The 13,220-nt window shown below is 37.8% G+C and overlaps 1 protein-coding gene across 3 annotated transcripts in view; it reads right to left on the minus strand.

The window, feature by feature from the left end:
* Positions 1–871: 871 nt before the first annotated feature.
* The window catches only part of gria1b (glutamate receptor, ionotropic, AMPA 1b), a 101,805-nt gene continuing 89,456 nt past the window's right edge, over positions 872–13,220 (minus strand). Inside the window, exons 14-16 of one of the 3 annotated variants that reach the window (XM_014198174.3) lie at positions 10,511–10,625; positions 8,846–8,980; positions 872–4,224 (exon numbers count right to left, since the gene is read on the minus strand). In XM_014198174.3, the coding sequence (XP_014053649.1) occupies positions 4,078–4,224; positions 8,846–8,980; positions 10,511–10,625 (397 nt within the window). In that variant the 3' untranslated portion in view covers positions 872–4,077. Of the gene's footprint in view, positions 4,225–8,836; positions 8,981–10,510; positions 10,626–11,194; positions 11,310–13,220 lie in introns of those variants that run through there. The other 2 variants (XM_014198173.3, XM_014198175.3) reach the window with 2 other exon arrangements.

Raw genomic sequence — 13,220 nt, forward strand, 5'->3', positions numbered from 1 at the left:
TGTATGGGGTATGGTGGCAATTGACTCAACTTACCTCATGGTCATTGGCTCAACTTACCCCAAGGCTAGGTTTAGGACCTGCTAGATTTAGGACCTCATATTGCAGCTTATAAAGACCCCAACTGATGTATAAAACAATCTTAACATGATCTACTTTGGTTTAGATACAAGCATCATGTAACCTCTAACACAATTCATTTGACCTGGTGAAAATCCGTTTTTTGGACCTAACTTGCTTACCACTTTTTCCATGTGGTTTCTTCCTTCACAGACTCCATAAAATTATGACCTCTTGCTAAATATTTGGTCTAATGATTATTTTTGTTTATGGTTTCCTAGAAATGAGGGGTGGTTCAACTAACCCTTTGGCCCCTACCCCACTCTGCTTCAACAGGACGACTCGCAGCACAGCATGTGAAAAGAAGACCATGGAGATACAGTATCTATTGTACCGAAAGAGGGGGCGGGGCAGGGATGAATACCTAGGCAAACACCCTACGCATCACGCCAAAAGGGTTAACCCACCTGGTGGGAATTGTAAAGTGGCTCATTCATGGGGAAATCAAAGGAGGGAAATGAGGAGAAAGAGTCAAGACAAAGTTTTACTATACGAAGTAATAGATCCACTTGATAACTCCAATTCAAGAGACTCCATCAGGACATGTTTTGTGAACATTCTAAAAGGCAATCTTCAAACAATTACCCTTCTTCAGTTCACGGATTTAATGACACTGTAGAAATAAACACAAGGGGAGCCTCTCTTTCTCTCTGTCTCTCCATCTCCCCAGGACTATTTTCACTCCTTAGCCTCACCATCCTATTCTCTCCACACCAAGCAGAGTGCTGAATAAAGAAAAAGAGAACCAAGGCATGTGGTTACAAAAGTTTTGAATTTATTGAGAGCACTATTACTCAACAAAGTTCTCTCCCCACCTATTGAAATCCAAATTTTGCATTAGTCTTTTTCTAAAAGCTATCTCTTGAGACAGAGGTGAACACAAAGACATAAGGTAGATTTTCTCTTGCATTTCGAGAAGTAAATTAAACAAAGTAGTGCCAGATCAAAATATTATTTAAAAGGACAATATAAATGTAGTCTCACTATAAATGCACAAAATCTATTGGACTGAGAAAAGCTTTGAACAAAACTGGCTGTACCTGGTCAACAGAATGGAACATCATCTCAACATCACCAGGGTGTCTTACATTACATTTCTTACCATACAAATGTGGATATTAGTTGTATTTATCTTTTTAAACAAATTGATTAAGGTACAGTACAAAACAAAGTTTGAGTTGTGTGACACTTTTAATGTGCTATGCCAAAGAGGATGACAAATGAATAGAAGACGATGACCCTCCGAGTCCTACAGTAACATATTGGGTGATGGGATGGTGACATACAATGGATGGCTGCTCAACAACCATGAGATGCTGTCCCTCACAGGACAATAGCATGTTACAGTACAAATACGACCGTGCAGTGTCCATTTTAAGAGTGTTCTTGTGCTTGTACTGTCTTTGTACTGTAGATCCAAAAAGTTGTGAAATTGTACAATTGTCTTAAATCATATGCCTTTTTTTGTTTTCAAAAACATGTCCACATGAAGGTAGGTAGCTTAAGTTAGGTGATGTAGGTTAGATGGTTTGGTAGGTTGACAAGCCTGAAACATCAGTGGATTAGTAGAGTAAAATGAAAATGGCACGTCCTAATTTGTGGGCTAATTGTGTCATCCTCTCGTACCATCTCATTTCCAACGCTAAAGCCACTCGATTAGTCATGTCATTCATGTCCTAGATTTTTGTATTATTTTTGTATTATGTATTTTTCAATCCCAGCCCCCGTCCCCCGCAGGAGGCCTTTTGCCTTTTGGTAGGCTGTCATTGTAAATAAGAATTTGTTCTTAACTTGCCTAGTTAAATAAAGGTTAAATAAAAAATACAAAAATAAAAAATGTCATAGATTTTATAACACTAGATATTCTACTGCTATCTACTTACCAGTGCATTAGAACATTTTCATATCTTTATCAATGGCTCATACTTCAACTCTGAACTATTAATGGAAACATGCGGAATGAAACAGCAGGTAGAAATTATATTGTCTGTTCTACCTGTACTCTGGTAAATCATTTAAATCCTCAGTTGGTAGAGCATGGCGCTTGCAACGCCAGGGTTGTGGGTTCGATTCCCACTGCGGACCAGTATGAAAAAAAGTACAAAAATGCACTCACTACTGCAAGGATAAGAGTGTCTGCTAAATTACTCACTACTGTAGTATCTCTGGATAAGAACGTCTGCTAAATGATTCACTGCTGTAGTATCTCTGGATAAGAGAGTCTGCTAAATGATTCACTACTGTAGTGGCTCTGGATAAGAGAGTCTGTTAAATGACTCACTACTGTAGTGGCTCTGGATAAGAGAGTCTGCTAAATGATTCACTGCTGTAAGTGGCTCTGGATCAGAGAGTCTGCTAAAAGACTTACTACTGTAGTGGCTCTGGATAAGAGAGTCTGATAAATGACTCACTACTGTAGTGGCTCTGGATCAGAGAGTCTGATAAATGACTCACTACTGTAAGTGGCTCTGGATCAGAGAGTCTGCTAAATGACTCACTACTGTAAGTGGCTCTGGATAAGAGCGTCTGATAAACGACTCACTCCTCTAAATGGTAATGACCTACAAACTGGTGGTTTAACATATTTATATGACAAGGGAACACAATAGGGAAAATGGTTGGGAAATATGTCATAGCTGCACAAAAATGTATAGTTTTGTAGTAATTTCAAAATGTAAATATATTCTCCATGTCAGGTGTTGGGCATATAAGAGAGGAAATCTGTAAATCGGAATTAAATTTCAATGCAGTGACATTGACAAAGTGGCTGATATGAGAAACAATAGAGACATCATCAATTCCTATGTGATGTGTGAAAACATTCAGCAGTAGTTTTATTCGACATACTGTATGCACCTATAGATAGGTTGAAAGTCAAATGTTTGGAATTGGAAATGCTTGAATTTATGTGTCACAAGGAACAAAATCACTGTTCAGTATAAGGCACAATGATTGACACCCTTGATACAGCTAAGCATTAATGACTGTATAATAGAAATAATTAAAATGCTGAGCTATATTGTGTACTCAAAAGGTCATACCCCCCAAAACATGCTATCTTCATGGCTTTGGGGAATGATCTTTGACCCTCTGTAACTTTCTCACTCATCATTATTCACAATTAATTCAGGATTATCCGTAATCATGGTAGCAACCACATTTAATGTTCAGAAAATACTCTACTCCCATTTATAATAAAAAATGACTCCAAAATGACACAACACATTATTTACCATTCATTTCTATTGGGCCCAAAATAATCTGAAACACAACCAAAACAAACTGCGAATGCACCCAACAAGTTTGTAGAGTCACAAGCTTGATGTAGTCATTGCGTGCTAGGAATATGGGGACTAAATACTAAACTTTTGACTACTTTATTTATAAGAATCTTCAGGGGTGTCAATCGGTTTGACCCTTGCCTTTTTGAGAAAAAAAATCAGTAAACTTGTTAAAAAAAATCTCTTTCTCCAAGCTATTGTATTAGTATAAAATAATATAATTTCCACATTTTTTTAAAATGTTGCATACAATATAGCTTAGTATTTGAATTATTTATTTTATACATTATTGCTCATCTTTATCAAGGGGTTCAATTATTTCAGACTCCACTGTAGCTGTTCTTGACTGTTAATGATAGTAGTAGACAGTAAAAACTGAATTGACATAGTGCAAAAAGTGTCACTATTATTGGATTGGGGAAGAGCTTCTCTTTTTTTTTTTTTTTTTGATACACAAAAGTATGCCATCAATTAAAGTCCAAGACAGCCATCTTTATTGCAGCAGAAAATATCCAAATAAACCGTCTCTTTACAAAAGTGATTTTGTTTGTTGTTTCTATCTTCAGAGTGATCAGTCAGTGAATCCTTTTGGCAGTAGTCAAGCCGCAGTGCAACACTTTCCCCCCTCTTTTCCTTTCCTCTTTTTGGTGTGGTCTGTGCAGAGGAAGGACTGCCCCATCACATGCCCGCGGCCTGGCTCATGCAGGGGAGAGTCTGTGACGCTTTGGGGAAGTCATGGGCGACCACTCGTCCATTCTCGCCCCCGCTCCCTGTCCTGGTCATCCGGCTCAGGGTGGAACTCAGCATGGCTGCATCGATGATTTGCTGCATTGGATAACACAGGGAGTTACACATCAACAACACATGATAGTTACCCATTAACTCTACTGAACTCTACTGAGTTAATCCACTGAACTCTACTGAGTTAATCTACTGAACTCTACTGAGTTAATCCACTGAACTCTACTGAGTTAATCTACTGAACTCTACTGAGTTAATCCACTGAACTCTACTGAATTAATCTACTGAACTCTATCGAGTTAATCTACTGAACTCTACTGAGTTAATTTACTGAACTCTACTGAGTTAATCCACTGAACTCTACTGAGTTAATCTACTGAACTCTACTGAGTTAATCCATTGAACTCTACTGAGTTAATCTACTGAACTCTACTGAGTTAATCTACTGAACTCTACTGAGTTAATCTACTGAACTCTACCGAGTTAATCTACTGAACTCTACTGAGTTAATCTACTATACTCTACCGAGTTAATCTACTGAACTCTACAGAGTTAATCTACTATACTCTACTGAGTTAATCTACTGAATTTTACTGAGTTAATCTACTGAACTCTACCGAGTTAATCTACTATACTCTACCGAGTTAATCTACTATACTCTACCAAATTAATCTACTATACTCTACCGAGTTAATCTACTGAACTCTACCAAGTTAATCTACTATACTCTACCGAGTTAATCTACTATACTCTACCGAGTTAATCTACTATACTCTACCAAGTTAATCTACTGAACTCTACTGAGTTAATCTACCAAGTTAATCTACTGAACTCTACCAAGTTAATCTACTGAACTCTACCAAATTAATCTACTGAACTCTACCAAGTTAATCTACTGAACTCTACCAAGTTAATCTACTGAACTCTACAGAGTTAATCTACTATACTCTACAGAGTTAATCTACTGAACTCAACCGAGTTAATCTACTATACTCTACAGAGTTAATCTACTGAACTCTACCAAGTTAATCTATTGAACTCTACTGAGTTAATCTACTGAATTTTACTGAGTTAATCTACTGAACTCTACTGAGTTAATCTACTGAACTCTACTGAGTTAATCTACTGAACTCTACTGAGTTAATCTACTGAACTCTATCGAGTTAATCTACTGAACTCTACTGAGTTAATTTACTGAACTCTACTGAGTTAATCTACTGAACTCTACTGAGTTAATCTACTGAACTCTACTGAGTTAATCTACTGAACTCTACTGAGTTAATCTACTGAACTCTATCGAGTTAATCTACTGAACTCTACTGAGTTAAACTACTGAACTCTACTGAGTTAATCTACTGAACTCTATCGAGTTAATCTACTGAACTCTACTGAGTTAATCTACTGAATTTTACTGAGTTAATCTACTGAACTCTCCTGAGTTAATAAACAAAAATGTACTTGAAACAGCCATTAAGTCATTATTGGTTCAGTTACTTGGTATAAAACAGGAATTTGCAAACAGACAATCCTGACTTCTGTGCTATGAGTCACGCAATGTATTTTCTTCCTTGGTAAACTCTTGTGAAAGATGACACTTGCTCTCTCTGCTCATTTCGCTCTGGTTATCTCACACAGTGGAGAGCCAATAACTGTACCATGCAAAATATGAGACGGAACCCGTAACAATAACGCAAGCAGAACCGTGCGGCGCTAGCTCCCAGCCTACTCTCTTTTGCATTAGTTTAACATAATGAAACACCCGTAGGCTTGAAACTGGAGCTAATGATCTGGATGTTGGCTTGTACATCCTCAGTGTATAAATGATTTAAATCAAGTACACTTCAATAGATCCAGAGGATTATGTTCTTCGGGTTGATGCAGACTAATTGGTCTACTCACAGCAGCGATATGTGGCTGAGATACTTTAAAACACAGGAGTTGCGTGACTCTGTTGTCGACATGACATGTAAACATTTTCAACAGAAAAGGCTGTTTATGATCGAGCTAAACGTGTACTGTACAGCCGGGAAGTATACTATCCACATTAAGATATCACCATGACATTACTTCTCTTCTGTTGCTCATATGCAAAGAAAGTCCCTGGTTTCATGTCTTCTGCTGCAGTAAACAACCCATCTAATTACAATCTACTGATATTTGGACATTCATTTTTGAAAATGTATCATAAATAAATAAATACATTGAAAAAAAAAAATTAAGTATTTAAGTTCATGAGGTTAATGAGAAGTTGCAAATGAAAGTCATACACAAGTCTTAACGAATTATCTGATAAGATGAAAAGATACCCACGTCTTTGATCTAAATAGGAACTTACTGTATAGTGTAGTATGATCACATGCATCTGGCAGCTATTGTGTGATTGTTTTCAAATCAAACCTACGTCATCAAAGATATAGATGACAAACAAAAGCCAGGTGTCTCTACACCTCACACGATACAGTACACAACAGAAAAATAAATACTGTTTAACTAAGAAGTAGTGTGACATTCTCCTCACACACATAACTCATCTAGTAGCTGTAGAGTCAATAGCTGACTGCATGGACCCTTCACTGAAACAGCTCTGAGCCTGACAAAGTGCTTTAGTCTTCAGTCCGATGGTTCAGGGGGTTTAACAGTATCTCTGTAGTTCAGGGGTTTTAACATTATCTCTGTAGTTCAGGAGTTTTAACAGTATCTCTGTAGTTCAGGAGGTTTAACAGTATCTCTGTAGTTCAGGAGTTTTAACATTATCTCTGTAGTTCAGGGGTTTTAACAGTATCTCTGTAGTTCAGGGGTTTTAACAGTATCTCTGTAGTTCAGGGGTTTTAACAGTATCTCTGTAGTTCAGGGGTTTTAACAGTATCTCTGTAGTTCAGGGGTTTTAACAGTATCTCTGTAGTTCAGGAGTTTTAACAGTATCTCTGTAGTTCAGGAGGTTTAACAGTATCTCTGTAGTTCAGGAGGTTTAACAGTATCTCTGTAGTTCAGGGGTTTTAACAGTATCTCTGTAGTTCAGGGGTTTTAACAGTATCTCTGTAGTTCAGGAGGTTTAACATTATCTCTGTAGTTCAGGGGTTTTAACAGTATCTCTGTAGTTCAGGGGTTTTAACAGTATCTCTCTAGTTCAGGAGTTTTAACAGTATCTCTGTAGTTCAGGAGGTTTAACAGTATCTCTGTAGTTCAGGGGTTTTAACAGTATCTCTGTAGTTCAGGGGTTTTAACAGTATCTCGTGTCAGGGTTCGACCGGCAGGGTTTTAACAGTATCTCTGTAGTTCAGGGGTTTTAACAGTATCTCGGTCGGGGTCAGTGTCGAGCGGGTTTTAACAGTATCTCTGTAGTTCAGGGGTTTTAACAGTATCTCTGTAGTTCAGGAGTTTTAACAGTATCTCTGTAGTTCAGGGGTTTTAACAGTATCTCTGTAGTTCAGGGGTTTTAACAGTATCTCTCTAGTTCAGGAGGTTTAACAGTATCTCTGTAGTTCAGGGGTTTTAACAGTATCTCTGTAGTTCAGGGGTTTTAACAGTATGTCTGTAGTTCAGGGGTTTTAACAGTATCTCTGTAGTTCAGGGGTTTTAACAGTATCTCTGTAGTTCAGGGGTTTTAACAGTATCTCTGTAGTTCAGGGGTTTTAACAGTATCTCTGTAGTTCAGGGGTTTTAACAGTATCTCTGTAGTTCAGGGGTTTTAACAGTATCTCTGTAGTTCAGGAGGTTTAACAGTATCTCTGTAGTTCAGGGGTTTTAACAGTATCTCTGTAGTTCAGGGGTTTTAACAGTATCTCTGTAGTTCAGGGGTTTTAACAGTATCTCTGTAGTTCAGGGGTTTTAACAGTATGTCTGTAGTTCAGGAGTTTTAACAGTATCTCTGTAGTTCAGGGGTTTTAACAGTATCTCTGTAGTTCAGGAGGTTTAACAGTATCTCTGTAGTTCAGGGGTTTTAACAGTATCTCTGTAGTTCAGGAGGTTTAACAGTATCTCTGTAGTTCAGGGGTTTTAACAGTATCTCTGTAGTTCAGGAGTTTTAACAGTATCTCTGTAGTTCAGGAGTTTTAACAGTATCTCTGTAGTTCAGGGGTTTTAACAGTATCTCTGTAGTTCAGGGGTTTTAACATTATCTCTGTAGTTCAGGAGGTTTAACAGCATATTTGTGTGAGTCATATAGGCGGCAGAAATGTATAATAATTATTGCCAAGAGTCATAAATATTGTATGTTATTATATTATAGAGCCTTCGTCATTATTTCAAGGTTAAAATAATATAAAAATAATAATTAAGAGGGTGCTTATTTTTGTTCTAGTTCACACATGTACAGATGTAGGATCTTAATTTGAGACAGTTTGCTACAGCAAGAAAATAATCCTCCAGCAACAGGAAATGTGAATTTTTACGTGGATTATAATCAATGGACTTTTCTTGTAAGGGTTGATACATTTTACGTTAGGACAAATCAAGTCAGATTTTTTAATGTGTAAATTACAAACTTTAGAAGCCTTTTCAAATCTTGATTACACTAGCTTGCATTTCCTGCTGTGCAGGAAAATTCTCATCAACAAAAGAGAGATCAAATTAAGAACCTACATCTGTACAACTGTGTATTAATACGCACGTGTGAATTGAAAATATATTTTTTCCACATCCCAACTCCCCCTGAGGCACATTTGGAGAGTCGGGGTCACGTCCTGCCATCCTCCACTTAGCTTACCTTCATCCTCCTCGACTCGATCCTGGACTTGTAACAGAACTCGACCAAGGCCACGAGCATGGCCAGCCCCAGCCCTCCAATCAGGATGTAGAACACCCCAGCCACATTGCTGAGGCTTAGAGCACTGGTCTTGTCCTACAGGCACAGAGACACAGGGTGAGACGCACCGGACCATGCCCAAGAGACACAACACACTAGGATAAAGATAGTGTAATTAACCATTCTACTACTGGTCTCTATAGGATAAAGATAGTGTAATTAACCATTCAACTACTGGTCTCTATAGGATAAAGATAGTGTAATTAACCATTCAACTACTGGTCTCACTACTGTCCTAGTGAACTTACACGGCACATACCGGTAAGTGTACCTTCATGATAAATCAACAGGTTATTGTTTATCTCCTAGAGAGGTGCTGACATATCTTTCTAATTTAACTGACTACTATCAACAACATACTTGATACAGTACATATCAAAGACTGACAGAAACATGCAGAGTCATGCACATGTAACAGGCTTGGGGTGAACATATCTTTAGAAAGTAGCTGACTAATGTGCATTTACAGGTAACACGTGTCTTTTATACCAGACATAATGTCCAGTCATTCAAAAACAAATATGCATTAAAACACTTACATTAATTCCATTCTATATCGCCTCGCTGGTTTTTGATCATTTACTAAACCAATGAAGTCCCTTGAGATGAGAATCTCTTTTTCAAGGGAGAGCGCGTCACACTATCAGAATAATATGTAGTTGGTGGTGTGTATTATAAAACATTCCAAGACAGAATTTTCATAGAGTGGAACCATGCAAGGGGGAAAGGTCAAAGTTTTTTTTTTTGGTTTACGTCATAGGTAGAGGTATCTTTATAAAATATAATTTGCTTTTTAAGTAAATGCACCAGATAAGGGAGGGCAATTGATTCGACAAGCCGTGGTTGCCGTGACATCACAAGAGGGGTTGCGCACATCTGTGACATGCGTAGTCTGGGTTTGGAGGCAGATTGGCCGTGTCTTGGGTCTCAACCAATTGCATGCACACTGTCTAAAGACAGAGACAAGGAAAACAGCACTAAAGGAGAGGAGATCCCAGTTCTGGAGAAGGTCTTGTATAAAGGGCCTTTCTCTCCACGCTGTCATTTACCTGTGTCTCTTCATTTGACTTTGAAAGTTAAAATCACAACTAAATCTAAATTCTATTCATTCATAAAACTGTGAATACTTTGCCTGTAGATGTCTGTAGAATATCCCAGACACTGGAAAAAAAGGGTATTAGCACTGACAGTAACTGTGTTATTCCTACACTATACAGTTTCAATTGTTACCCTTGTAATTGGTTCATCATCATTAGCTACACACATTTTGGAGAATAGAATACAACCCTGGGTCTACTTTTTGGTTTAGACGAAACAAGCATTTACCAAGATCTAATTACGGGCCACTGACTCATCCATAGCATGTGAGGACACAGCAATTATCACTAATCACTAAAGGTGTCTGAGTTCCAGGGCTGACATAAATCACAGTTATAAGGACACCAGTTTGTGTAAATGGCAGATTGGAGAGAAAGAGAAAGAGTGCTAGGGAGGGGGACGAGGGACCTTACAGAAGTGCTAATACTCAATCTTGGTGTTAAGTATAGGACCAACACGTGGACTGACCTTTCTTCCGGAGTCCTTGCTTCCACACTCTCCCTTATCGTACCACCATTTGTTTTTCAGTTTGTCTAAGATGGCTTGCTCATTGAGTTTCAACACCGCTAGGTTTACGGGGATTCTTCAACCAGGAAATGACATAAATAACATCACCCATGTTATCTTATGTTATTCAGTACATAGTAAACATACACCCATTATTATGTCTAGATATGTTCTACGTACATGTCTAGACAGATAAAAAAAAAAAAAAAAAAAACACAATCACAACTTGAAACTGTCACTGCCAAAGTGATATGCATTAATACTCCATCTAGCTTTGTGTCCTTTTTCCCTACTTGCAAGATGTGTATTACTATATCACTTTGGGTAACCGGCAAAATGTAAACACTCGGATATGCAAACCTGTCAATTATTGTTGCTTTAACAAGACAGTACTTGAGAAAACATACACGAATCTGTGCTATTATTTTGGGGGGGGGGGGGATTGCTAATGCAACTAATTTGAAAGTAAACGGCACGTTTTTGAAGAATTCATCATACAATATAGTTGTAAGTTTACACAAACTAACGTCAACAAGGACGAAGGGGGATTTGTGGTATTGCAGCCGCTGTGTTTTTTTGAAGGTACGTTGCCGGTTACCCCCCATCGTCGTGGTTACCCGCTAGGTTTCTCATACTGGGGCTGACCTTGGAATCACCTCCCCCGCTGCCGCACTCGCCCTTGTCGTACCACCATTTGTTTTTCAATTTGTCCAACAGGCCCTGCTCGTTCAGTTTTAACACTGCCAAGTTTACTGGGTTTCTTGAAATGATAATAGAATAATACTGGTCAGCATTTATGGAGATGTGATACGGTGTGGCAGAGGTAGTTCAGAAATAAAGTCAAAATAGTCAAAAGGAGGTACTGTTATCAGAACAATGAAAAATGTATAAAAAATAAGGCTACTAATAATGTGCCTGCCACTGTAAGATTAAAAAAACATTTGTTTCTCGTTCTGTATATAAACATTATACTACATGGCTAAACCATGACAGATTTTACCAAGCAAGACAAGGATTCTAGGTAGGAGAACTATATAAATATCAGAAAATGTCTTGGATTGGTTGCGTGGGTATGTATTTCAGTTAAAAACTAAAAGAAGTAGATAAGGAATAGGCATTAACAGCCAACTTGTCGATTCACTTTGTAATATTCAGTTATCATCAGATATCATCATTCATTGTGTTATTTTTGTGGTCAGGGAGCACTATCCAAGGCATTACTGATATTAGGCATTGTACTCCATTCTCTTCACCCTTTGCTGTTGCTGGTCCATTATGGACAACCCTCTCATAACTAACATGGTAGAAGGTGCTGCTGTACAGTAGACTAATGGAAACATTATGTCAGCATGAACCTCAGCAAGCTAGAGTCTTTCTCAGTAAAACCTCGGAATTCTTTCTCTATTCAGAGGGAAAGAAAGAGTTCCGTCTGGCTAATGGATGAGTCAAATAAATCCACATGCTCTATTAGGATTTTAGTAGCATTTGTCTTTGAGAGCGGCAGTTTTCTTGTGATGCGACTGACAAAATAAAGTGATGTGACGATGATGATGTGGGGAAAACATGTCAGGAATAAAACAGGAAGGAAGAAGATTAGTTTTTCTTTTCAACAGGTAAAAGGCAAGACAAGGGTGGGATGTAATGGTATGCCACATCAGATACATAGCAATGAAGGACTCTTAGTCCATTTCTGTTTCATAAATATTATGGAGAACTGATCACAGTTTACAACTTTATGATAGAGGATAAGGGTGTTGTCCGAATATGACGTAGCAACATATTTAGAGCTGATGGTTAAGAGATTTTTCCAAATCATCAAAACCTTAAGCTCATATAGAATAGTATGTATCTGATGTGGCAAAGTTGTTACAGTTCATACAGCAGTCATTTCAACATCATTTTCTACTTTCAACAGACACAAACTATCATTAAAGCGCAAATACAGGCTTGTACACTGTGGCATGGGGATCACTGTTTTGTTTAAAGACGTTTTATATGGTTATTTTTCAAGAGCTCATTGATTACGACTTTAGAGAATGTTCCGTAGAATAGGAAAATATCAATCGTATACACATAAATCCATAAAAACACCAATTCACAGAATTAGCTCCAGATTTTTGAAATGTACATCATTTGAACCCACAGCCACAGTGTGAAAATACAATTAATCTCAGAGCATCTATGAGTCAGTCAAAGCCCAGTCTGAACCAGCCATCACACTTGATATTGAGTGTAACTTTGAAAGCCTTTGTGAAACACCACTCTTTCTGTCACCTTGATAAAGATATTGGTAGACTATAAACTAGGTAAACAACATGAGTGATCGATCAAAAAGGCTGCTAGGTGTGATTGATAAAGCCTATGTGCTTTGTGAATGGGGCCTGCAGCCCATTAAGATGGGCCTGTTAATATGAGGACAATAAAATCGGATTGAACACAGATGCATTAAAAGTGGTGAAACACATTAGTTCCTAAATATGAACAGCAGAATCTTGCAAAAAAAAGTTTTAACTGGGCGCCGTTACCCTGAAATAACTTGTAAAATACTGGTTCATAATTGGTTTTTGGTACTAAAATAAAATGGTAATTAAATCACAGGAGATGTACAGAAAAGGTAATAACTAAAACCTAGGATTCTAATTCAAGTGTTATTTCTTGGGAAAATACCTTT

Source organism: Salmo salar, chromosome 04 (assembly GCF_965601325.2).
Source record: "Salmo salar chromosome 04, fSalSal1, whole genome shotgun sequence".
Lineage (NCBI taxonomy): Eukaryota > Metazoa > Chordata > Actinopteri > Salmoniformes > Salmonidae > Salmo > Salmo salar.